General features: G+C 26.4%; 1 protein-coding gene across 9 annotated transcripts in view; it reads left to right on the forward strand.

Moving 5' to 3' along the window:
- Positions 1-25,786, forward strand: part of LOC129956910 (probable ubiquitin carboxyl-terminal hydrolase FAF-X) — a 99,478-nt gene that overhangs the window by 50,007 nt on the left and 23,685 nt on the right. For 7 of the 9 annotated variants that reach the window (XM_056068928.1, XM_056068934.1, XM_056068935.1 and 4 more), the window contains exons 33-51: positions 441-651; positions 2,796-3,019; positions 4,294-4,460; positions 4,552-4,725; positions 7,316-7,457; positions 8,297-8,474; positions 10,614-10,740; positions 10,825-10,900; positions 11,335-11,506; positions 12,724-12,902; positions 13,174-13,265; positions 15,147-15,288; positions 15,376-15,466; positions 17,054-17,202; positions 19,044-19,214; positions 20,517-20,620; positions 21,584-21,644; positions 22,557-22,725; positions 23,389-23,591. In XM_056068928.1, coding sequence (XP_055924903.1) covers positions 441-651; positions 2,796-3,019; positions 4,294-4,460; positions 4,552-4,725; positions 7,316-7,457; positions 8,297-8,474; positions 10,614-10,740; positions 10,825-10,900; positions 11,335-11,506; positions 12,724-12,902; positions 13,174-13,265; positions 15,147-15,288; positions 15,376-15,466; positions 17,054-17,202; positions 19,044-19,214; positions 20,517-20,620; positions 21,584-21,644; positions 22,557-22,725; positions 23,389-23,591 — 2,832 coding nt within the window. The remainder of the gene's footprint in view (positions 1-440; positions 652-2,795; positions 3,020-4,293; positions 4,461-4,551; positions 4,726-7,315; positions 7,458-8,296; positions 8,475-10,613; positions 10,741-10,824; positions 10,901-11,334; positions 11,507-12,723; positions 12,903-13,173; positions 13,266-15,146; positions 15,289-15,375; positions 15,467-17,053; positions 17,203-19,043; positions 19,215-20,516; positions 20,621-21,583; positions 21,645-22,556; positions 22,726-23,388; positions 23,592-25,786) is intronic. The other 2 variants (XM_056068936.1, XM_056068933.1) reach the window with 1 other exon arrangement.

A 25,786-nucleotide genomic window follows, 5' to 3' on the forward strand; every position in this document is an offset into this window, starting at 1 on the left:
ACTATTTTACAAAAAAAAAAAAAAAAAAAAAAAAAAACATCAATTGAAAGTTTTATTAGTTTTCCTTTTTTTTAAAAAGGGGGGGGGGGTAAGAATGCTATACTTTTGTGTTATTAATGTTATAATTGTGATGAATATATTAAATAGCATTGGATATAAAATAGGCTTTTACATTTGTTTTAACAATATCTGGTATCAACTATGATAGTCAAATTGTGCAAAGAATGAAATTGATACTTAACTTGCCATCTGTGTTAATATTTGAATATTATTCATTTTATAAATCATTCATATAAACTGATGTAGAGTGTTAAATAATTACAGAAAAACAATCTATCTTATTCTTCAGTGTTAAAAGTATTTAATTGTACTTTACTGTTTTGTCTTTTGTATTTGATTAAATTTGATATCTTCTTAATCAATGATTCAAATTCATTTAGGAACTTGTTGAGGATTTCATATTTCCTGCTTCACGGGTTGTATTGCAAGTGCAACGTAATGGCGGTGAGCTACCATCTGAGCAAGCTATTCCTGTTTGTTCATCATCTTCGTCTGTTGTTGCTGCTTTCGACTTGCTTGTAGCTCTTTGCACTGGTTGTGTTCCAAACTTGAGGCTTCTTGTTGACATGCTGTGTGAAATGTTTTACTCAGGTAAAATATATTTAGATATTTTTTTTTAGTTTGGTTTGTTTTTATAAGAGTTATTTAAAAATAAAAAAAATGGTTATATTCACTTTTTAATTGTTTTATTGGTGTAAACACTTCAAATGATATATACTGCACTATAGTATATGAAAAGCAGTATAGTGTATATCTTAAGATTATATTAAATTCAAATAGTGTGACTGGTATGTCGTGAAATACTTTTTAATTTGCCAGTTCTTTACTATGTAGGTATTGTGGAATATATATTATAATTATATATTCCTTTAATGTATAAATTGGCATTAATATTTGAAAAAATAATATAGGAGAATGTATTGGTGCTCTACAGTTTCAACCATTAGATCTAGAACTACCAAACTGGGTACTGAAATACTTTGGGAAAAATATTAATTTTGGGATTAATATCCTTCAAAATAAAGTTAGAATTAATTTAATAGAAATATTTTGCAACAAATAATGCCAATAAATCAGTTGGTCGCCAAAAATATTATTATTTTAGTAATACCCCCCTCGCTTTCCCCCCCCCCCCCTTTTCTTTTTTTTCTTAGGTATCAAAAAGTAAACAGATAATTGGAGAATATTGTCTTAATTAGGCATGCATGTATTTGTTGTAACTCCAATTTTTGGGACGCTTTAGAAAAATAATTTTATATACATTTTAACTAAAGAAATTAAACATTTGATTTTTACTACGAACTTCACCGAGGCAGTGCGTGCAAGAGTGTTATGAAGAGAAAGAGAGAATAGCTCTTTTAGAAGCTTATTGTGTCAATACCCCTGTGCCAGTTACGTCACACACAGCCTGGATGGAACCTGTAGTTTACAGATATCTGATATGATTTATGATAGGCATATATGATTTAAGATATCACCACAATATGAAGTAAAAGTAGTGCTGTAAAGTAAACATTATAAAAACAGTTTTCTTTTTTTTTTAAAAATTTCTGGCATTTGCAAGACATTTTTAAAATAATATAAAAGACATTTAAAATCATTTTAAATGAATAAAGGTATAAATATACATTTGTAAACCTAATTCTAAAAATAACAGATTTATAGGAATATCATTTATGTAGAGAGAATTCACTCATGATAGAACAGTTTCCAGTGATTTATTCTGTAAAAATTATCTGCATGAGCCTATGTTTGAAACTAAGTTATGTGGTTACTGTTTCAAACTCTAAAGTGTTGTACATCTATTCAACTATGTTGGACCAAATTATTGCTATACCACCTCTTTATATGTTTTTTCTAAAATATTTGCAAATTCCAGATCTATGTTGGATGAAATACACATAATCACCTGTAAATATTCATTCCTCTATATTGATCTGTAACATTCTCCTAACCATGTCACTCATATATTGGCAATATTCTTTTTGGAAATGATTAATAGAACTCATCTAAATGGTTTACTGGGAAACAAGTTGACACTTTCCAATCTCTTAATATCTGGTAATTCCGTGCTTGTACTTGTCTTTATCATTTGTCAGCCATTATTTGACGATTCCCATTTACAATAGATGTGTCAGACCAGTCAGAACTATAATATCTGCTATTGGTTCCAGTTTCATAAAATCTTTTTATATCAATCCGAAAAAAAAAAATAATCTAAATTTATTAGCAGAATATGTGATTAAGTGGGCTTTTTTCTAATTTACCTTATTTTTCCATGCATAAAATTGTCATCAATTCTTTGATTCATATTTAATTTTCTATAGCATGACAGGAAATATAAATCACGTACATAAGCATAGATAATATATATTGCTTCACCTTGCCATCTCTCACCTTTAAATCTCTTTATGACTTTGCATGCTAGTCGCATGATTCATTATATATGCTTATTTATCAGCTATTGATAATGGTTATTTCTAGTATTTGGCATTTATATCGACGCTTTTGATATCATTAAAATTTAGTTTTGAGTATGGAAATAAGCATTTTGTGTTTGTTCCTTAACTGTTAAACAATTAAACAGTTTTCTGCACATTTTTGAATAAGTAAGTATCGAAATAACTAAACTGTTAATGTAAGTTTAATTTTTAGATACTAGTGTATATACAGCTAGTTTTAATTCTGAAGTATACATAATTAATTTGATTTAAACATGTCTTTTTTTCTTTCAGTTAATGATCCACCTCTTACTGAATGGGAATACCTCCCACCTGTGGGCCCTAGACCTCCAAGAGGATTTGTTGGGTTGAAAAATGCTGGTGCAACCTGTTACATGAATTCTGTCCTACAACAACTGTATATGATAGAAGATATTCGTAATGGTATTCTAGCTGTTGAAGGGGCAGCGACAGATCCAAATGAAGATTTTTCAGGAGAAGAACGACTTGAAAATGAGGTGTGTTAATATTAACTTTTTTTTTTCCCCTTCTCTTCTCTCCTTCTTATAATACATGGAATCCTTAAAATATTCTCTAAATTTTAAAAAAAGTGCATTTGAATCTGTATTATGTATTTCCTTTCAAGTTTTGTATTGAGCTTAATTTTGTTTAGTTGAATCCTATCTTAATAGAGTTTGTATGCAATGGTCCATGTATAAAAATTCTTTTGTAATTTAACTGCATGATAAAATGTTGACATCTCTAAATAAAACTTAGAATTGTTTTTCTAATGTCTTCTCATACTTTTTTTTTCTTTTTATGCAAACTATTTAGTGATTAATTTATTACGAAAGGCTAAATTTATCTAACATACATACAGTTTTCAGTTAGATTTCACTGTTTAAAAAATGACTAGATGTTGAGAAGTTTCCAAGAAATTAATTAATATTGACAAGAACATTTGTTCAAAACTCGTCAAATATGTGTAACTGGATTTCATTGTATTTGAATTTTTGTCATTATGCAAACAAATTAATGTATTTGAATAGATATTGAAGAATAAAATTAAATTGAAAAAATAAGATACATTTTTTTACAGAAACTGTTTATTCAACAATTAATTTATTACAATGCACTAAATGTATCTAAAATAAGCAAAATTTTCTATTATATTTCACAGTTTGTTTTTAAAAATTAACTAGATATTGAGAAGGAATACATAGAGAGGCTAATTAATATATCTTGTTGACAAGAACATTTTTGAATTCATCAATTACATCTATTGTCTGGCAATGGATTCTTAAACCCTCCATGCTTTTTATGCATGTGTTAGGATGGGTTTATGTCATCAAAATAGGGGTGAGAGGAAAGATGTTAAGAGGGGATGTTTGCATTTCACAATAAAATAAACTTTGCAGGCTGAATTAAAATAATACAGTCAGAAACGACATGATATTCACAATACACGTGCAAAAAGAAATTGAACAAATAAGTACCTAATAGGGTGAAAGTCAATGTCACAGAATGATGAAAAATTCTGGAAATGCACTCACTTTTTTGCATCTCTCCCCTTAATGAAATGGAATCCTTGAAAAGTGGCTGTCTCAGAATACTGAAACAAACAATAACTGGATTCCATTGTTTAGAATTTATTCTTATGGAAGAAAAAAAAATTGCATGTTTGAATAGATAAGAATTAATAAAAGTGAATTGGATATTGGACTAAGTTTTTTTAAATATTTTGTGTGTATTTTAACTTGAAAAGGGATTTCATGTTGCTTCTTTGTGACAGCAGGGTATATCTGAAGATATGGAAGGCTCAGAAGAAAAAGGGTCTCGAGAAGAGACAAGGAAAGAGTACAATCTAGGTGTACTAAAGCAAGTTCAGGCCATCTTTGGGCATCTAGCTTGCAGTAAATTACAATATTACGTCCCAAGAGGTTTTTGGAGGCATTTTAAGTAAGCTTTGTTTTCTAATAAGCATTCCGGTATTATGTGTTATATATATTTTAGAATTATATTACTTTTATTTTATTAATTTTTTTTACAGGCTTTGGGGTGAGCCAGTTAATTTGAGAGAACAACATGATGCTTTAGAATTTTTTAACAGCTTGGTTGATAGCTTAGAGGAAGCTTTAAAGATCTTAAATCAACCATGTATTTTATCACAAATTCTAAGTGGGTCCTTTGCTGATCAGAAAATTTGCAAAGACTGTCCACACAGGTAAACATTTTTACTGTTATATTTAAGTTTAAAAATTCATTATTGTTTAGATGGTATGTTTTGAAGTAGTTCAAATATTATCTGCAACCATGCATATAGAAACATTATAGAAAATATTGTGTTTGGAAGTTTTTGTACAATTTTTCAATCAACTTTTTTGTTCCAGCTAGGCTGTTACACAGATCACAAATGTACATTTTTGATGTCTGGAATAAAAATTATTGCAAAGACATTGGATTTTGAATTGATTAATTAAATTGAATAAGTAATTTGCAATTTAGCTAGGTTAACCCTTTGCACTTGGAAAAATAATTCAATACAAAATTATTCACCTAATACAAGGACTTGTTTATTATTCCGAAAAATAAATATATATAGTTGTTTCAATTTGAATTTCCTCGAAAAACTAATTTACATTTTTTTACCATTCTGTAGATATATTTTAAAAAATTAAAATAGAAAAATAAATAAACGTCAAAATGACGCTTCATTTTGAATGGTTCCTGAGAGGCACCATCCAAATGCAAAGGGTTAATATTCAATTTATGAACTTTTAATACAGAATAAGCTGTTTACAAAAAAAAAAAAAGTTGCTAATCAGCACATAACAATTTTAACATTTGAATCTCATCACCACTGTTAATGTTATTGATATGCAATTATAATTTAAATGCCACTAACAATTGTAGTACTTTAATTTGAGATAATATATCTTAATTTTAGGCATATATATCTGCTTAAGGTGAATAAGTTATCAAAATTCATCTGGGTTAAAAATAAAATTTTGGCATGCTATTATTTTATTTAGTAAGATTCATTTAACTGGATATTGTGGTAATTTTACTGTTTAAAAATATTATATTTCATTTTATGAATTCAGTCATTTAAAAGTAGCATTAATAGAAATTGATACCTAAAATTAAAATAGGTCTTTAAATATGGTATGGTATTAAGAATATGAAGCAATGTATTTTGCTGTGGTTATTCACAATATCTTTAGCAACTTCCATTTATCAAGGACAGGGTGTAGATTGTCTTCTTGGATACTTTTGGAAAAAAAATTGGCTGACAATGTTTCATTAAGGGGGAAAACCTCATTTGCAACAATCAGTGCATTTCTATAGTACATAACTTTTGAATAACATTGGTTATGAACACCACTTGAAGATAGAATTTCCAAACTTCTATTCCATTTAATGTTAGTCAGTCTTTCAACATCTCGGCCTGTTAAGATACTAATAAAAACTTAATTGCATTTTATGTTTAACCCTTGCATGCCGGGTGTGTCATATATGCATCACCTACATACGTCTCACAACTAGGCATACCACCCGTGCATTTTTGGAAATCGAACCCGTAGGACGGTGATGCATATGTACACTTTAAACTGGAACCATTTTTTATATGCCGCTAGATGGCTCTTTGTGTTCTTTATCCATTACTTTTGAAAAAAAATATAGTTTTAGTATTCTGACCTTCAGTTTGCTCCTATTCAGCCTAACTTTGGTATTTTACTCATCTGCTTTCATGGGAAGGGGATAAGAGTAATGTAAATCAACCGAGTTGGGTTATCTAATTTTTAACTTGATAAAATCATTCACTTTTCTGGTCTCTGAATTTTTTTTTTTTTTTTTTTTTTAATTATTGTGTAACTTTTACTTTTTTTTTGGTTTAACTTTGTCTTTTTGTGTTTTACCATCAGTTCTCTTGTATTTTGTGTAGCTTTTAGATACATTTTGGACACTTCTATTTTTATTATGGAAAGCCTTGGTTTTGGTTTGGTAAGAAAATGCTATTTGTCAGAGGAAGAGTGTGCTCGTACTATGAATGAATTAATGATTTAGAAAGGCAGAAAAAATGACAACATTAAGGCTTTTTTTTTTTCAAAGTTAGGCTTAGCGATGCAAAACCTCTGTCTTGTGAGATGATTCCTTTCGCGTACATTCCGTCCCATGCATGCGTCTAGGATAGAGGCCTCATGTCTTGAAAGGGTTAATTGTTGGTATACATTTTTTCTTCCCTCTGCTTTTTGATCCTGTATTTTTATAAAAGTTTTTGTATGACTGGATAAGATTAGTGCATTGGGAATGGATAAGATAGGTATAAGGAAAAATCTTGTCAGTGATTTTTTTTTTAATTTAAAAAGTTGAAATGTGATGTAGAATGAAATAGTATTAATTTCAACATATATTTGTAGTAGTTTATATTAAATGAGAAATAATAAAATGTAATGATAGTGGTCTGAATTTTATAGTTACATTGACATTATTTTTCTAATTTTTCAAAATAAAAAATGTTAGAAGTTGAGTAGCGTATGAAACTGTGCGATACCAATTTCCGTTTTCATTCAACATGTTGGTCATTTATGGATTTAATAAAATACATGAAAGTTTGTAAATTCTTGTTAAAGATTTTTATTTTTGTAATCAAAGATTTTTATTTTTGTAATCGTTATTTGTTTAAGATTAAATGGACTCTGCAAGTTTTAAACATTTTTAATGAATTTACTAGTCTGTTTTGAATTATTTTTATGAATTTATTTAATATGATTGTGATATTATGTTTTTAACTTTTGTTTGTTTTTGAACAGGTATTCGAGGGAAGAATCATTTACTGCCTTGAATATAGATATTAGAAACCACAGTAATTTGCTGGATTCCTTGGAACAGTATGTTAAAGGTGATCTGTTAGAAGGAGCAAATGCATACCATTGTGAAAAGTGTAATAAAAAGGTGAAATAATTTTATTTTTACAAATATGATTCTTCTATGACATTTTCCTAACTCTCAAAATATAAGATTATACAGTGAGGGTCAATGCATAATCTAGTATTAATTCCATTCTTTAATCACTAACACTTGTCAGACCTCAGGAGGACTGAGCAATGAGGACACTTTACATTAAAGTAAGCAAAAAAAAAAAAAAAAAAAATCATGATGCCATAAAGAAGGGCTTTGATGGGACAATTAGGATACAATTTTTTAAATTTATTTTAAAAAATAAAATTTAAAAAAATTATTTTAAATAAATTTAATTTTAAATATAAAATTTATTTTAAAACATGATTCCTGATTTATATATTTCCTGTAAAATAAATAATAAGTAATTGCAATTACTTCAATATGCACTTTTAAATTTTGAATTATTACTGTTGTTTTCACTTGCCATCTGATTGATAAATTATTATAGTTTGATTTGTATATGTTAGATCAATGTGAATAATTGGTTATTATTAATACAAACCGGTTATTCACATTGCCTGTAACATATATATATAGCAAAAGTTTATTTAGATTTAGAAACTATCATCAATTATTATTAATTTATTTCGTATTGTGATACATAGCAAAAATGGGGAGAGAATCTTTAAGAAGACAAATACATACATTTTACTTCTTAATTAAAAGATGATTGCACTTCATCAAGTGTTTTGTGTGGTTCACAAGTGAAAATGTAGTGATGAAAAATTTAACATGTAACTGATTTACTGATTACTCTCGGTTTACTGATTTTTCATGAATAAAAATATTGCATACTTTTTTAAGTGTATCTTTCTACTTTCTTTATTTAGGTTGATACTGTAAAAAGACTATGTATTAAAAAACTACCTCCAATATTAGCTATCCAATTAAAAAGATTCGATTATGACTGGGAAAGAGAATGTGCCATCAAATTCAATGATTATTTTGAGTTCCCTCGTGAATTTGATATGGAACCTTATACGGTCAAGGGATTAGCCAAAATAGAAGGTAACTTATTTTTCAGTATTAAAATAGTTGATTTTTCTTTGAAAATCATAAATTGAAATTCTATCCATTTATTTTACAAATCCTTTCAAGTGCAATGTTAAATTTAAGAATTTAATTCTTTTTTCTTTATAATGCTCTGAACACAGAGAAAGGGCCCATATTTTAAATGAAAAAATATTAACCATCTTTTTCCCACTTAATTCTTTTTTCAGAACGAGCATATGGAAAGCTTGTAACTATCTTGTAGGTAATTTCAGTATTTTCCCTTGTATTATGAAATTGTATTTTTTATTTATTTATTTAATTCATATTTGTCTTCACTTTGATTCAAATTAATATTTGCCAATATTTTTAACAACTTTCTTTTTAAAAGGAAACATATAACAGCAATTAAGAAAATTTCAGATGATTTCTTTGAGTAGTTTAACTATTATATTAATATAATGTGATAATGAATTTACTATTCATTGCAGAAAAAGTTTGAAATTCTAATCAAAACCTTTCACATCATAATATAAACAAAAGTTATTTTGGGAATGTATATTCAGCATCTTCTAAAAGAATTGGCCGTGAAACGATATTACAATATTTGACAACTGAATTTTACATACTTATTTTTTAAAGCAGGTGAAAGAATACTGTTAATTCTTCGAAGTTCAAAAGTTAATTAAATATTCAATTTAGAAATTAACTAAAATTTATAATTAGCCTTGAACATGTTTTATTCAAGATATTAATACCATTTTAAAATAATGTTTATGGGATAACAATTTATAGATATTTTGTTACTACCAAGAAGTGGTGTGATTTTAAACTATTCTTTTATTTGCTAATTTCTTTTGATTTTAATTCAGTTCTAAAGTTTATTCAATTAGATTTAAAAGTTATTATAATTAGAGTGCTTTGATTATAGTAAACTTTATCTTAAAATTATAAATAATATTGTTATTGAGAAGGGCTTTGAGTGGTAAAACATTTGCAACAATGATTTATTGATACCCATAAGAAAACATAAATCCATTTCTCAAATTCAAACAACAAGACATGGAAAGTAAAAATTTAGTGAACTTATGATATATATATTAATGTTGTAAAACAATAATATAATTACAGATAATTATATATAATAGACAGATTTGTATTCCATATGAAAGCTCTTGGTCTCAAAATTTTATCATTCAGAATCAGCTACTCCTGATCACCCTCTATTTTGAGATTAATCTAAAAATATTACTTCATTTTACATGCTGTAAAAGAATCAGCTGCTAGTCTGATATAACTCCCCATTTATAATCTCATCATGCTCAGGTACATCATCAATAATCGTCTGTCTCTTCTTCCCCTTCCACACACACACTATTTTCAAGGAATATTAATGAATAAAACCTTTTCATGTTTGTGTCCGCAGAATCCTCTATTTATTGTACAATTTAAAATAATACTTTCATTTGAAGTGGTAAGAATAAGTTCATCTAAGTTGACATTATTAAATTAATACTATTAGTGTAGTGAACAAACATCTGGTCTCTGAATTTGGCTAATTTATATGTTATAGTTTTTTTTTTTTTTTTTTTTTTTTTTTCAAAAAAATAATTCAAATAATAAATTGTTTAAAAGTTAATATTCTGAATAGCTTTACAATAAACAAATCTATTTTTTATTTAATGTGAAGTTTTAAATATTCAAGAATTAATTTAAATATTATTATGTAAATCAAAAATGTCATTTGAAATCATTTCTATATATATATAAATTCAAAACAACTTAATTCTCTTCAGTAAGGGGAGATAGGAATAAGTTACTTCATAAACTGTGAATTTTTTCTTTTATTGACCTATAAAGTGTGAAAGACTTTTTTTTTTTTTTCTTGTGGAATCTTATTTTAAAATTTTCATATGTATAATGAAAAGGATCTATTGTCTGACATTGATATTCATATGTACAAAATGTCATCATTACTTTTTATTATCTTTTTAGGATTATTTTAGAAATTACAATTTATAGGAAGAAATTTAAATATATATATATATAAGTCATTTGATTTTTAAAAAAACACTAAAATTGTTGTTGATTTTTTTTTTTTTTCTATCGTTGCTTTTTAAAATCCTAATTTATTTACGTATCATTTGAAATTTACAGGAGAAATAATTGAAGAAAACTTTAATGTCGACAATGAATCTTGCTGTACAAAATATATATTGACAGGCATTGTGGTTCACAGTGGTCAGGCTAGTGGTGGTCACTACTATTCTTATATTTTACATAGGTATGTATATCATAAAAATTTGTAAATTAAAAAAAATCCAAGATTTATTTTCTTATAGAAATAATTTTCCATTTGATTCTGTAGGCATAGTGATGGCAATTACAAATGGTATAAGTTTGATGATGGTGAAGTTATGGAATGTAAAATGGAAGATGATGAGGTAATTTTATTTTCAAGAATTATGCTAATTTACTGCTTAAGATTGTAAAAGTCTCCCATCCCCCCCCTTTCTTAAAATTTTCACTTTTTTTTAGATTTGCAAATGTGTCCTTCTGTGTTTGCTATGTAGAATTATAATTTTTAGAATAATTCATAAATTTCTTAATACGACAGAAACTTGGAGCTTATGTTATTTAAAAATATCCTTCTCTTTCTCTCATTTTGTAATTAGAACTTCAATTAAAATGTAAAATATTCTATTTTCTGCTTGCAAAATGCCATGTGTTTTCCTCTTCAGCCTTATTATTGTTATTCTGTGTTTTTAGGAGTTAGGGGGGGGGGGAGCTCATTTGATAATACAAGTTTGTAACCAGTTCTTTTAATTTTATCTCTTTGGAGACAGTACTGTATTCTAAGTAAACATTTTAATTATAGGAAATGAAGAATCAATGTTTTGGTGGAGATTATATGGGAGAAGTTTTCGACCATATGCTGAAGCGAATGTCTTACAGGAGGCAAAAACGATGGTGGAATGCTTATATTTTATTTTATCGCAGAGTGGACATGGAACAAGACATAGCTAGGAGCTTAAATGAACTTTCATTGTGTAAGTTGAAATTAATTGTAGAAGTCACTTTTAAACATTTGTTTTTTACATAAATATTGCAAAAGAACACTTTTAAGTTTTGCTTTCTTTTTTTTTAAAAAAAAAATCTAATATTTCTTAAATAGAAGAATCAAATTTTTATAACTTTCAGATGGGTTTTACGGTTGCTTTTTTTAAAATAACTTCCAAAAAAAAAATCTTCAACTTTTTTAAAGGATCAAAAGCTTTTGATTCTAATTGCTCACAAAATTTCTTTCAAAAATATAAATTTTTGACCATTTAATAGTTTTCACTCTGAAGAAACTTTATGAAATTGTAGTTAGAAAATGTCTCTCCTGCTGTCCTGTGTAATTATTTGTAAATTGATTGATTTTGAGGGAAGCACAGTAATTTTTTATCTTTAAAGCTCATTCTAGGTACAAGAAAATATATTATGAAATTGTATCTTTTACCTCTTTGTCAAAATCCTTAAACCTAAATCATCGTTGTTGAATATTAAACTTTGTAGTCATTGAAGAGCATTAAATACAATGCAAACAAGAACTGAACTTTTAGGAATGTGGCTACTTCATTTTAATAATTATTATGATAATGATTTCAAAAACAAGCACATGTGTTCGGCTATGGTAAATTAATTTTGTCATATTTCATTGAAATACTTTCAAAAGCTTCATTATAATACAATATTATATAACTATTAATTAAATTATATAACTTTGTAAATAATCATTTAGTGTGTTTTTTTTGGGGGGGAGGGGGATTTTTAAAAATTGAATTTCGTTAAATTATAGTTTTTGTGTAATCATTATTATTTGATTGTATGATATATTATGAACATATCTGATAATTTCGTTCTACTAAAAGTATTGATGGCCTGAGGAATTTTGATTTCTTTATTTCATAACAAGTTAATAATGATTATGTAAAGAGCAACGAAATGGATGCATTTGAAAGTGTGTATTATATTAAATGTTTTATAAAACAATTCTTCAAATATCTTTTTTCATATTTATAATTGAAATGTTTTTTTTTAAATCACATGTTTTTTTTGTTTTTTTTTTTTTTTTTTTGCAATTTTTAAAATTGTTAATAAAATTATATTATGGAAAATTTAATAAATTTGCTAATTTTCAGTCTTGATACATTTTTTTCATCTATAATTCTTACAATAGTTTGCATCATTTTAAATAATATTAATCTTTTTTTTTTTTTTTTAGCTGACAATAAACAGAATGTAATGAAAATGCCAGTAGCCATTGAAAGAAGTGTGAGACGACAAAATATCAGGTTTATGCATAATAGAAATCAATTCAGCTTAGAATATTTTCAATTTATGAAGAAATTAATCATGTGTAATGCTCCATATGTAACAGTTCCGAATAATCATGATAAATTAGTAAGTTTGAATTCATATTTTGCCTATACAATTAATCTTTGTTTTTAGTAATATTTGTTATGAGCATTACTAAGTTGGACTGTTGAAATAAATATGTATTTTAACAGAAGTTAAATTCTTTATATATAATTTAAAAAGTGTTGATGCTCTAAAGTTGAAATAAATAAATTCATATTAAAAATAATTCATTAATCTTCTATGTAGTTTGATCTGATTAAATTAGGTGTCATAAAATTTATTACTAATTTTTGTGGATATTATTCTTTTGCAGAGTCCAGAAGGTGAGGAATTGGCTTTGGTCAGCATTCAGTTAGCATCAAAATTCCTTTTTACCACTGGTTTTCATGCTAAAAAAACCCTTAGGTAAAATATTTTTATATCTTTAAACCTTTTTCTTATCAACTTATTTTCATTTGGTTGTGATTAACGGCCTTTGGTGACAAGCTGTTCTCCCACCATCTGTATATTCAAAATTATTGGCAAAATCAACAGACCATCTCCAAGCTAAAGATATTGTTCCTCTTTCACTAATTTTTAGTTTATTCACTAATATTAGTTTTAGTTTTTAGGTCACATGAATTTTATATTAATTTATTTGTCTCTTCTGTAAACGAATGTCATTTCCGGGAGAAATTTCAAAAGTCTTCATTGTCCATTCTCTGTTTAGAAAATCCTTGACAGAGTTTTCCAGTCATAATTATTGAATAAAATATCTAATACAGTAGACTCCCAATTATCCGCGCCTGCCGCCCTAAGTTTTGCTTCCAAGCAAAAAGAAAATGCTTCCAATGCAAGAAACAAACATAAATGACTGATTTCTTCAAAAAGGTGTAGTTTTACAGTTATGCTTTCGTAATTACATAATACATTACAGTATTAAAACAGTACATATGTATTAATTTTTCTGTGTATCCTTGACGCCTTTCGTAAGTACAAAGCCCTTTTCTGTTTTCATTAACAAAATTCATTTTAGGTTTGTTTTGAGTGATATACTAAAATATTATGCGTTAGTTAACATTTTCTGCTGTTTGTTTTGCGTTTTATTGCACATAAAACGATTTTTCAAAGTTGGAATGACTTTTTTTTCTTTTGCTATACCCGGTTTTAGCTTTTTTCGGATTATCTGCAGCGGCCGCGCCACCCAATTCCGCGGATAATTGGGAGTGTACTGTATATCAACTTTTCTCATTTTTATTTCACATGAAAATTCATTTTCCTTGGTATGTCATCAAGAATCATTTATACCTGCTACGTCGTCCCTTTTTTAAAGATATTCCAAAATTTAGACAGAGCCCTCAAAACTCGCAACCGGACCAGTTTATTCAGCTTTTGTCATGGGTTAATTTGTACTAATTATAGTAATTTTTAGTTTAATATTTCATCAAAATTTGTCAACGTCGTTAGATGTATGTTGCTAATATATTCATCTAATTTGCTCATTAATTTAGTTATATCAACCAACTCTGATTTACTGCATTTAATTGCACTGAAAGTATAATAAAAGAAAAGTGCTATAATACAAATAAAAATTGCATAATAAAGATAGAGCATTCTGATTTGTTAGTTATTTTTCAAAGCAGCAGAATTGTTGGGTTCGGTTTTGAAACTTGGCAAAGTCATTGTAGTTTTTGATTGTGTCACGAACTTTTATTTTGCAAATTCTTTTAAAATGGAGAAGTGATCTACCAATAAACAATTGGTAGACCACTGATGTCATCTCATGGAGATATGAACATCCGTATAAAGGGGGATAACAATATAAAAAGATTTTTCCTCCTTGGAAACATTTGTAATGTTATAATATTTGTTCTTTCATATTTGTATTGGACTTTATATGATTTAGTTTCTTTATACCATAATTCTCTTAATATTATAATAATAAAAATGTGCAGTTTTTTTCATGTACATTGATAGAAAATATAAAAATGCTGCCTCCAGAAATTTTTATGAATCAGGAAAATATGTATTTCTGGGATATTGCATTACACATTATTTTGATTGTAATTGCTGCATCATATATGATCATGAAATTTGAATACTTTTCTGTTGGCATGGTCCCATCAAAAAGTTTGCCAATTCTTAAAAATAGCTTGCAAATATCTTAAATGTCACTTTTTTTTTTTAGCAACAACAGATTAAACTGACTGATTATCTGGCGGAAAAATAGAGAATTTTGACTTTTTATTATTATGTTACATTATTAATATCATTACGTTTGTTCACTTTCTATAATTACTTGTATAGAGGGCCTGCAAATGACTGGTATGATGCCTTGTGCATCCACCTTCGTAACAGCTGTAATGTGCGACGATGGTTTGCAAATAATGTTCTATTTTCCAATCCACATGTTTTCTGTGAATATCTGCTTGAATGTCCTGGTTCAGAGGTAAGATTTTTATTTTTTTAAATTTGTTTAAAAAAATTTTTAATTCTTAATATTGATTTCAACTTCTTAATTTCCTTTATATTTTAGGTTCGTAGTGCCTTCATGCGCATCCTTGTCTTCATTGCACATTTTGCTTTGCAAGATGGTCCATATACTCCTCCAGTTTTAGAAAATTTGCGTATGTTTTTCTATTTATTTTCTTAAATTCTCATAATGAGTAAATAAGTTATGCCCTAGCCAAATTTACTAGAAAGAACTTCTCTATAGCATGGATCTTTTAAATTTAAACCATTTAGTACTGTTTGTTTAGATTTTAAAAAAGCACCGTACCCCATTATTATCAGAAGAAAGAATAATCCCCCCCCCCCCATTTACTCTTAAGTTAGAAAAATTTTCCTTAAAATTGGCATAATCTTTAATTTGATCAATATAGTTTTTGTTATACAATATTGCTGTAAAATTATAAGACTTATAATGCTCACTTAGTTTCAAAATAAAAAGTTTTAGTTTTAGAAAATTTGCGTATGTTTTTCTATTTATTTTCTTAAATTCTCATAATGAGTAAATAAGTTATGCCCTAGCCGAATTTACTAGAAAGAACTTCTCTATAGCATGGATCTTTTAAATTTAAACCATTTAGTACTGTTTGTTTAGATTTTAAAAAAGCACCCTACCCCATTATTATCAGAAGAAAGAATAATCCCCCCCCCCATTCTACTCTTAAGTTAGAAAAATTTTCCTTAAAATTGGCATAATCTTTAATTTGATCAATATAGTTTTTGTTATACGATATTGCTGTAAAATTATAAGACTTATAATGCTCACTTAGTTTCAAAATAAAAAGTTATTTCAATGAATCATTGATAAAAAAAAAAAAATTTTCAATTGTGTTGTTTTGTTATTTGATTGTTAATCATACAAATAATTTAGTTTTAAATTGTTTGTAATTGTCTTTGTCTATCTGTCAAAATGTCTTTAAAAGATGCATTTTAAAATACGTGATAATTGTAAATTTGCTAGATTATTTCAAAAATTCATGAATGGGATCTTTTGAACAAAACGGAATATTGTTTTTTAATTAAATTTTTCTTTTCCCATATTGAGGAAAAGCTCTATTCCTGTATTTAGTCTTTTTATTTCATCTTTTTTTTTGGTATTCATGATATTTTTATCTAATGAAGTTTTTACTATACACAATTTAATCATTTCTTTAAAGTCCATTTATCGTTGTTTTTTAAGAAAATAAATATTCTATTTAAGTATGGTTATTTAAAATTCAAAATCAAATCAAACATCATAATAGAAAAGATTGCAGTATAATTTTGTTACAAAATTCAGCAGAATGATGTTATGAGTTCAGATTTATGATTTTTTTTTTTTTTTTCTTTTTTATAAGTTTTTCATCTTTATACAGAGCAAAAGTTAAGATTCTTCTTACTGTTTCATGTATTTGATTTAATTTTTAATGTTTATTGAATTCAAATTATAGCTAACATTGTAAATTGTAGTAATGAACATCAATCAAAAATCTGTAAAGCATTGAATGAAACGTCTTATATGTATATTTTGCTGAATGATTAATTATGCATCTTTTTTTTTTATCTGACTTATTGAATGTCATAAGTTTATATAATGAAAAATAAAAATTATTTTTAATCAATATATTTGCATGGCTTTTTATGGATCATTTTATTTTAAATTGTTCATTCGATAATTTCTAACAGTAGTATGCGATAAACTATTGATGTTTTTATTGTCTTTGCAGCTTTTACCAGCGATTCCAATTCTACGCTAGCTCATCATTTAATTGTAGCTGTTTTAAGCTTACTGAGAAAAGAAGTATCTGAGCATGGAAGGCATCTTACTCAATATTTTAGTCTCTTTGCCATGTTTGCTTCTCTTGGTGTTGCTGAGGTAAAGTATTGTGTATATCCTCATCATCCTTGTACAATACGCTTCCGAGCATCCGATTTGCAAATATCGGGTCTTAGTTTTTCAAAAACTAAAAACTTTAAATATTTACTCTTATCTTAGGGTTACCTTTTCATATCTGTGTATCATTTATCAGTGAAAAATAAAATCAGTTTCAGTCCATTTTCTTAAGAATTTAGGCCTACGATCTAAGTTGATAATTTGTTTGTTTCCTATATTAGTTAGGCATTAGAGAATTTGTTAAAATGTAAACAGTTTATATCCTTTAACTTACTTTTTATCTTAAAAGTTCTTAAAATGTGCAGGGCAGTATATAAACTACCAGTACACAGCCTTCTATTTTAATTTGACATGTTATGGTGATACTTTCTATGTTCCACCGGGCTGAGGCCATGTTCACATTCTACATAACTTGAGATAAATGGAGGGCTTAGTACTGAATAAGAAATGAAAAAATACATATTATAATAGTGAATTTTTGGTATAAAAACTTTATCTTCTGGTCTTGGAGGCAAATAAGTAAGTTCATAGAACTCTAGTCTATCTGGCTTTTTTGTTAACTGCCCTGCCCTTCTGCCACATTTGGCCAAATTCTCGGATGTGTACTGTATATGCATTACACTCATTGTCATATCATTGTACATACACCTTGTTAACTATAAATTTAAAAAATATATTGTGGTATTATTTTTAGTTTTTCAAAAACAATTAACTATCTGAAATCTGCATCTTATAGTTTTTCTAAATGTACACTTTTGAATAACTTTTTAGTTTAATCCTTTTTACAGAAATGAATGTCTTTGAACTTGTTCAACTTTTGATACCTATCTACTTTATTTCTTAAAAAACAAATTTGCAAACTTTTGATATTGTTCTCAAATTTTGTTTTTGGGAGAATAGCTGCATCAATTTTAAATTACTTATTATATTAACTTAATAAAGATTTAAAACTAAAATTTGATGTGCATGTCAGATATGTTTATATGAACATGGTTAACTTTTAGAAATCCTTCACTTACTTTCAGATAATGAAAAGCATGTAAACTATAAATTTTTTCTCTTTCAAATGTGCTCTTTATAACTGGAAATACTTTACAGTCTTGAGAGATGATTTGACAGTACATAATAATTTAACTGATTCATTAAATAAATTAAACATTTTTGAAAAACATATAAACCATATTACATCAAAAGTATTGAGGTGTTAATATGCTAAATAAAATTTGTATTATACAAATAGAGAGTGAAAACGTAATCCCCCATTCCTTATAAATTTTTAAATTGTATATTTATATATTTGTTTTAAAACACTTTTGTGTGTTGCACATGAATGATAAAGATTTTTTTATTAAATGATAAATTTTTGCATTATAAAATTATGTAAAATGTGCATCAAATAATAGATTTTTCATTTATCAGAAATTTTTCATAAGACTTTTTATTTACTGATGAAGAATATTTCTCCCCTACCTCTTGTATGATTGATATTGAAAATTGGTGATTTTCAATCTTTTTACATTTTTTTTTTCTTCCTAATTTTATTTTTTAATGCTTATTTTAGTTTTGTGTGAGCATTACATGTATTGCAATCAGTTTCTGAGAATTAATATAATATATATTGATGTATCAGTGTGAATTATCTGCTTATCTTTGAGGAATAATATAAACTTGTTTGGCTCCTTAGAAAATAGAGCCAGCATACACCTAGTTTAAAATTAGTTTTTATTGTGAAATTTCTTATGTGTTTCTATTTTTTCCAACAGTATTGCTATAAATTGTTTATCTAAATATTAGTTATTTGTATTTTTGTATATATTTTACAGAGGACAATGCTTTTGCAATTGAATGTTCCTGCTACTTTTATGAAAGTTGCTTTAGACGAGGGTCCTGGTCCCCCAATAAAATACCAATATGCTGAATTAGGGAAACTTTACCAAGTTGTCAGTCTATTAATACGATCATGTGATGTTAGCAGTAAATGTCAGTCATCACATGTAAGTATTTTTTATGTTTATATTATCTCCTTTTTAAATTTGTAATTATAACATTAGAATTTTAAAAGAATTATTTTAGTTTCATATATACATTTTGTAATGAGATAAAAACACTGTTGCAATCTATTAGTCTTCATAATTGTTAAAATTTATGATGCAAAGGTTCTCTTTTTAATTATTAAACTATGTAAAATGTGTATAAAAAGAAGCTAATGTAAAATGAAATGTAAATAATACAGTGAATGATGTTGGACTATAAAATAGCAACAATTCTTGTTTCACAATGATCACCAAAGTATTGTTACTGATTTTGAATATAAGAAAAAAATATTGTTATGCACATCTGATTGTAAAACTCGGCGAAATATTTTCTGATTTGCAAACAAAACCATTGGTTTCTACATCTCTTTCATTTGCTCCTCTTTGAATATATTTTCTTCATTTTAAAGTTATCACAAATTTGTCTCATTTAATTACTTTCTATTTGAATATCACCACTGAATTCTCTTTTGGAAACTATTAACAGTTGGCAATTTATTATTTTTTATCGAAATTTTATTTTCATTTGTTGTTTCATGTGTAGATTCTGCATCAGATGATTTAGTTTCACTTGTTACAGTATTAAGAGATCCAGTCTTCATTGGATATATCGGATATTTTTTCAGTATGAAATTCTTCATTAGGTTCACTTTTTGAACCAGAATTATCATTGCAAATACTCAAAAGATTTTAACATTCTTTCCTTTACCAGCACTTATGTGTGTGACATGGCAACAAAAATATGCATTCAGAATGCTAAAATTATTCTAAATGATTTGAAGTTAGATATGTCTGTATCCAGTGAAAACCAGCATTCCGGAATGCAACAGAATGAAAATATGCAGTTAGATGGATGCAAAAATTCCAAATTCCAGGTGTTTTACTCCTCCTCCTCCTCTCCTTATCATGATAGTTGTACCTGTTTTATTATCAACATATGAAAATAGATTTTTAAAAAGTCATAAATTTATTGTGAAAAGTTTTTTTGAAACAGTCAAAATGACCTATTATTACAATTCTAAGTTGCATTGTTTAATATTGGCAGAAATAATTATATAACATGTATAAAACTAAGTTTATGTAGTATCCATGAGTTTTTAGAAAAAGGTTGGAAATATCAAAATTATAAATAAAATTTTAAAAAATTTAATTAAGTTGGACATCTGATCAAATTGAATGCTGCCACTATTCCAATTACAAAGGAGTTCATGCATATTTTTTTAATCTAGTTTTTGAATTGCAAATTATTTCTGTTTACTTTAGGGTGGTGCACCTTTACCAAATCCATTTGTTGGAGACAATATTTGTCAAGAATATATAATGCCTATTCAACCTGAAGTTGCTGACATATTATATAATAATACATGGTAAGTTTCTAATAATCTGTCTTGTTTATTTTTCAATATATTATTCATTGAAATTTTTAATTATGATAATAAAACTGAAAGTTTGGAAATGGTTTATTAATTCTTAAAATCTTGATGTATTCGACATCTTTTTCCCCTTTGCATGTAGAGAAGCAAGCTAGAACCTGCTAGCCGCCTTTGAAAACCAGCTAGTTCACCAGGAATACTAGTTATTTATTTTAATTAAATCTTTATGCATGATTTGATGGTCATGAATTGATTGCAATAAGCAATAAAATCATGTTTGATTATCCTTATGTGATTTTAAAAACTTAATTGTTCTATAATCCATTTTTAATTGCATGTTATCATAGTATTAAAACTTCACTTTCTAATAATTTCATATGTAAATTGGGCTAATAATAAACAGAATTTTTTTTAATCTTTAACAATCAAAGAAGTAATTATTAATGAAACAATGAAAATTATTTGAATTTCTTTAATAATGAGATGTATTGATGATAATTGTGGGAAATATTTTTTTAATGAAATAATAATTTTTGCAAGTTATCATGGAGTAGTGCCAAAATTTAATTTAATTAGAATTTTTTTTTAAAAAATACTTGCATTTTCTATATTTTCTTTACCAAATTTGGTAGCTCTTTCAAATCATCTGGACCTGTAGATTAGGAATAAACAAATATGCATTGTTTATTATTTAGTAACAGATATATATTATAAAATTATTTTAATATGATTGTGAGTGGGTAAGGAAATTCATGTTAATTGCTTTTTTTTTTTGTTTGTTTGTTTGTAGTCATTTCAGTCTACAAAATCTTAACAATCTGCCTTTCACAATATGGCATTCTAGTTTATTTGCTATCTCGTTTGGTTTAGGTTTTCCCATTTCATACATAGTGCATTTTTATTAAACTATTGTTTTTTCATCAACAATACTCATTTTGAATTTTTTATTTCATGCAGCTATTTAAAAAAAATTGTGGAAGATGCAAATACTTCTGAAGACACATTGAGACTTCTAAAAGTATGGTGATATTTCTAATGATTTTTTTATGTTGTACAAGAACATAATGGTCTTATTTTATATTTTATGCATTAAAATTTGCTAAAATAATGGGCAGACTTCTGTTTGAATGGTTGATTTACATTTATTATAATAATCTTGTTATGTTTGTTATAATAATGGCAATATTCTAATATTAATGGTAATTTCAAAATGAAGTAAGGAAAAGACTGATGAATTTATGAATTATTAAGATTAATAAATTGTATCTGTATTGTTTGTTTTATATATTTTATTTACTAAAACTTAAATAGAATGCTTCTAAAGTTTAATTTATGCATGTTTTAAATGCAAAATTTTATAATAAATAAATGATTCATGACTCAATTTGTAGCTTTGCTTTCTGTTAATTTTTTCCGCTTTAATTTTATATATTTAATAAATAGGAGTATATATAAATTGAATAAATATTTTTATAATTAAATAATAATTGAAACTCTTAGGAATAATTTAATTTCTTAAATATGAACTCCTTTAAAAATTTGAGAATTGAGTCTCAGAGATTGATTGGTTTGAGGTTTTATGGCACAAGAACCAATGTGAAAATTATACTGCACCAAACATGTTTATTTCTAATTCAAAGTTTAATAAAAAAAACAGTTTCTATAAAAGTGTTGCAAAAATAACCATTTTAAGTCTCGGAGAAGAAAAAGAAACTTCAATGCGTGTATATATATATATATATATATATATATATATATATATATATATATATATATATATATATATATATATATATATATATATATATATATAATATGCTTGAAATGAGCAGTATTTTTTAATTACCTGAAATCTTAAAACACTGTATTATTAGTTTAAAAATCATATAGGTTAGAAAAGTATATTTTATTTTATTTTTACTTTTTTTAGTTCTGTTCCTGGGAAAATCCACATTTTTCATCAATGGTACTAAACGAACTGCTATGGCAAATATCTTTTTCTTATACTTATGAGCTTAGACCTTATCTGGACTTTCTGTTACACATGATGTTACTTGAAGATTCCTGGCAAAATCATCGCATCCATAATGCTTTGAAAGGTAAATATTTTCATCAAATCAAAAAATGGTATTTTATGTTTAAGGACATTTATTTATAAAGAAAAAGACCTTACATAGATTGTAACCAATAAAATGTTGCATTAATGATCATATCTATTCTTATATTATTAAATACTTACAGTCATGCATGTCTGCAATCGTTTCTTTGTATTTGCTTTAGTAGCATAAAGTTGCTGATATTTTGACTATGTTTAATTATACATATTTTGGTATAGATTAACAAATTTGGAATCATTGTTAGATTATGAGAAAGGTATGTGAGCCAGAGATTTTTTCTCAACATTGATATCTAAAATTTACCTTGTTAAAATTCCAGCTTTTCTTTTTAAATTAATTAGATGAAAATTATATGTGAATTACTATGAATGATTTGAATTTCTCATCCTTAAGTAAATTTTATAGAAAACAGCATGAAACTAAATTTGTCGGAAAAGGTATGTTGGAACTTTTTAAAAATTATTTTAGAAAATAATGGAGAGCTCTTTAGGAAATTTCTACGAATTTGGCATTTGCATACACATATTCTTTTTATCTAGTTTTACTCAGATATTAATTTTGAAATATTTATAAAAATTGATTTAAATATTTATATATAAAATGGTATACAATATATTTAAAAAAAATTGTTTCTGTGTATTGTAGGTATTCCTGACGATAGAGAAGGTCTGTTCGATACCATAGCTCGTAGTAAAAATCATCATCAAAAACGGTCTTATCAATGCATAAAGGTCTTGGTAGCATTATTTGCAACTTGTCCCGCAGCAGCTCAAATGTTACAAAGTAATGGAGATTTAAAAAGGAAATGGACAAATGCTGTTGAATGGTTAAATGATGAATTGGAGAGAGTGAGTACAATTTTGGTTTGTGCCGTTTTATTAACAGATGATCAGATTAAAAGACATCCTTCCCTAACTGTGCAGTTCCCTGCTGTTGCATTGGCTTGTTTTAATGCTGTATGCCTTGCTTCTTCAGTAGCAGTAGTTTTTGAAAGAAAAATGTGTGTTTCTGAACACCTTTTTCCTCCCCACACAGAACTAGCATAATTTAAACACAATATTTAAGACAGTCAAAGAATACTCATTTCTGTTTTGTAAATACAGTAAAGTCTAACCAGGATTTTAAGTGGTGGCTTCTTATAGTGTTGAAAATGTAGCTTTAAAGCAGGATATAAGACAATAAATCTATGCATTTACTTTCATTTAATACTGATATATGTACCATTATAATTTCTTTCCATCAGTTTCATTATTAATATAGAATTTTTTTTTTTCATATCATTATCAGAATATAAAAGAAATAGTCTTTCTAATATCATAGAAACTTCCATTTCTTCCATTCTTGTGTTTACCTCTAAAATTTTCAATCCAATTTTTTATCATATTATTAAAAAAACAATCTAGAATAAAAAATACTTTAGATTTAAAAAATACAAAAATTGCAAGGTGTTCCACATCTTGAAATTAATATTTATTTACCTAAATATATATAATTTAGAAAATGAATCTCATTTTAAAATGTTATACAAATTGATTCAAAAAATTTCAGGTACTAAGTAATTTTTAAAATATGCAGATAGCAAATATAAACAAAAGTTTATGGGTAAAATAACTGCAATTTTATTGTCGGGGGGGGGGGTATTTCAATACCTAATGAAATTTCGAACATTTTGGTTTTTATATTTGTATTTCCAGAAAGAGCTAATTTGCTTAATAAAATGATTATAATATATATTTTTTTAAGATGTAAAATCACTGAAGTATTGTTATCTTACATAGGTAGTTAAAAAATTACCAATGGAGCTTATTGTCTGTTTGTGGAAAGTTTGCAACAAATGAATAAATTTAGTGGCAAAAAAAAATATTAAAAGCACTGTTTGATATTTTTTTTTTTTTTTTTTTTTTTCTTTTTTCCAGTTTGTAATAGTCTTTTCAGTTTTGGAAAATGAACTTTTATTAAATCAATGTCTGATTTTCCACCACCAGACAATGTGTTATAAAAATTGTATGATAGAAAAATTGTCTATTTTTAAAATAAAATGTAACTATTTGTAAAAAAATGTACATTTTTTTATTCTTTTTAAACTATATAAAATTCATATGTGTTCAAGAAAGTCTTTATATTAATTTTTTCATAAAGATATATGAAATTTGTTATTATTTTTATATATTTAATTAAACTTGTACTTTTTGTGTGCATATATTTATGTGAAATCTTGATATTTTAAAATTTTAATTTTTTTCCATTACAATAAAAATTTTGATATGAGCAGGAAAATAAAACTGAGATTTCAAATTCAAATTTACTTAAATAGAATATCGGAGCAATGTAACTACTAGATTCTAAATTGTTAATATCATAATTAATGATAATTCATTGATTTTGTTTGAAGAGATGTAATTAAAAATATAACAATTAGATTTACTTAAATAATATTATAAATAAATCTGAAAGAATATTTTAAAATTTTGTTATGCATTTAATTTAAAATTATAGTTTCAATTCACAAATTTATTCTGAGAAATGATTTTATTTTATTATCCATTTTCGTTCTTTGCCAGTTATGTTTCACAAACTCGTTAGTTAAATGTTTCTCTGCTGATCTCTCTCTCATTATACTATTTATAGTTTTGTTCTGCATGTTGATCATTTGCTTAAGGTGTATAAGCATAAATCCTTAGAAAAACTGTACTGTATTAAAAGTTACTCACTATTTTTATAATAAATTAACAACCTAAATGTCTTAGCATGTCCAATTTCATGTTAAAATTAATTTAAATATTTGTTTTGATGTATCTGTTATTTCAAACAAAATACAAATTGGGTTTAATTAAACTTATATTAAGTACTGTAGCTGTAACTCTAAATGGATTTGTGAATATGTCAATAGACAATTCAAAGGACATGTTGAAAGATTTTGAAAGGGGGGGGGGTATTTTTAGGGTTTGCATTACATGCTAAATGCTTGAAAGAACTTGCAATAAATAACTGTTGTCCTTTTAACATTTGCAAACATTATGGCATTAAAAATTGTTAGTTTTGA

The sequence above is a fragment of the Argiope bruennichi genome, chromosome 11, assembly GCF_947563725.1.
Source record: "Argiope bruennichi chromosome 11, qqArgBrue1.1, whole genome shotgun sequence".
Taxonomy (NCBI): Eukaryota; Metazoa; Arthropoda; class Arachnida; order Araneae; family Araneidae; genus Argiope; species Argiope bruennichi.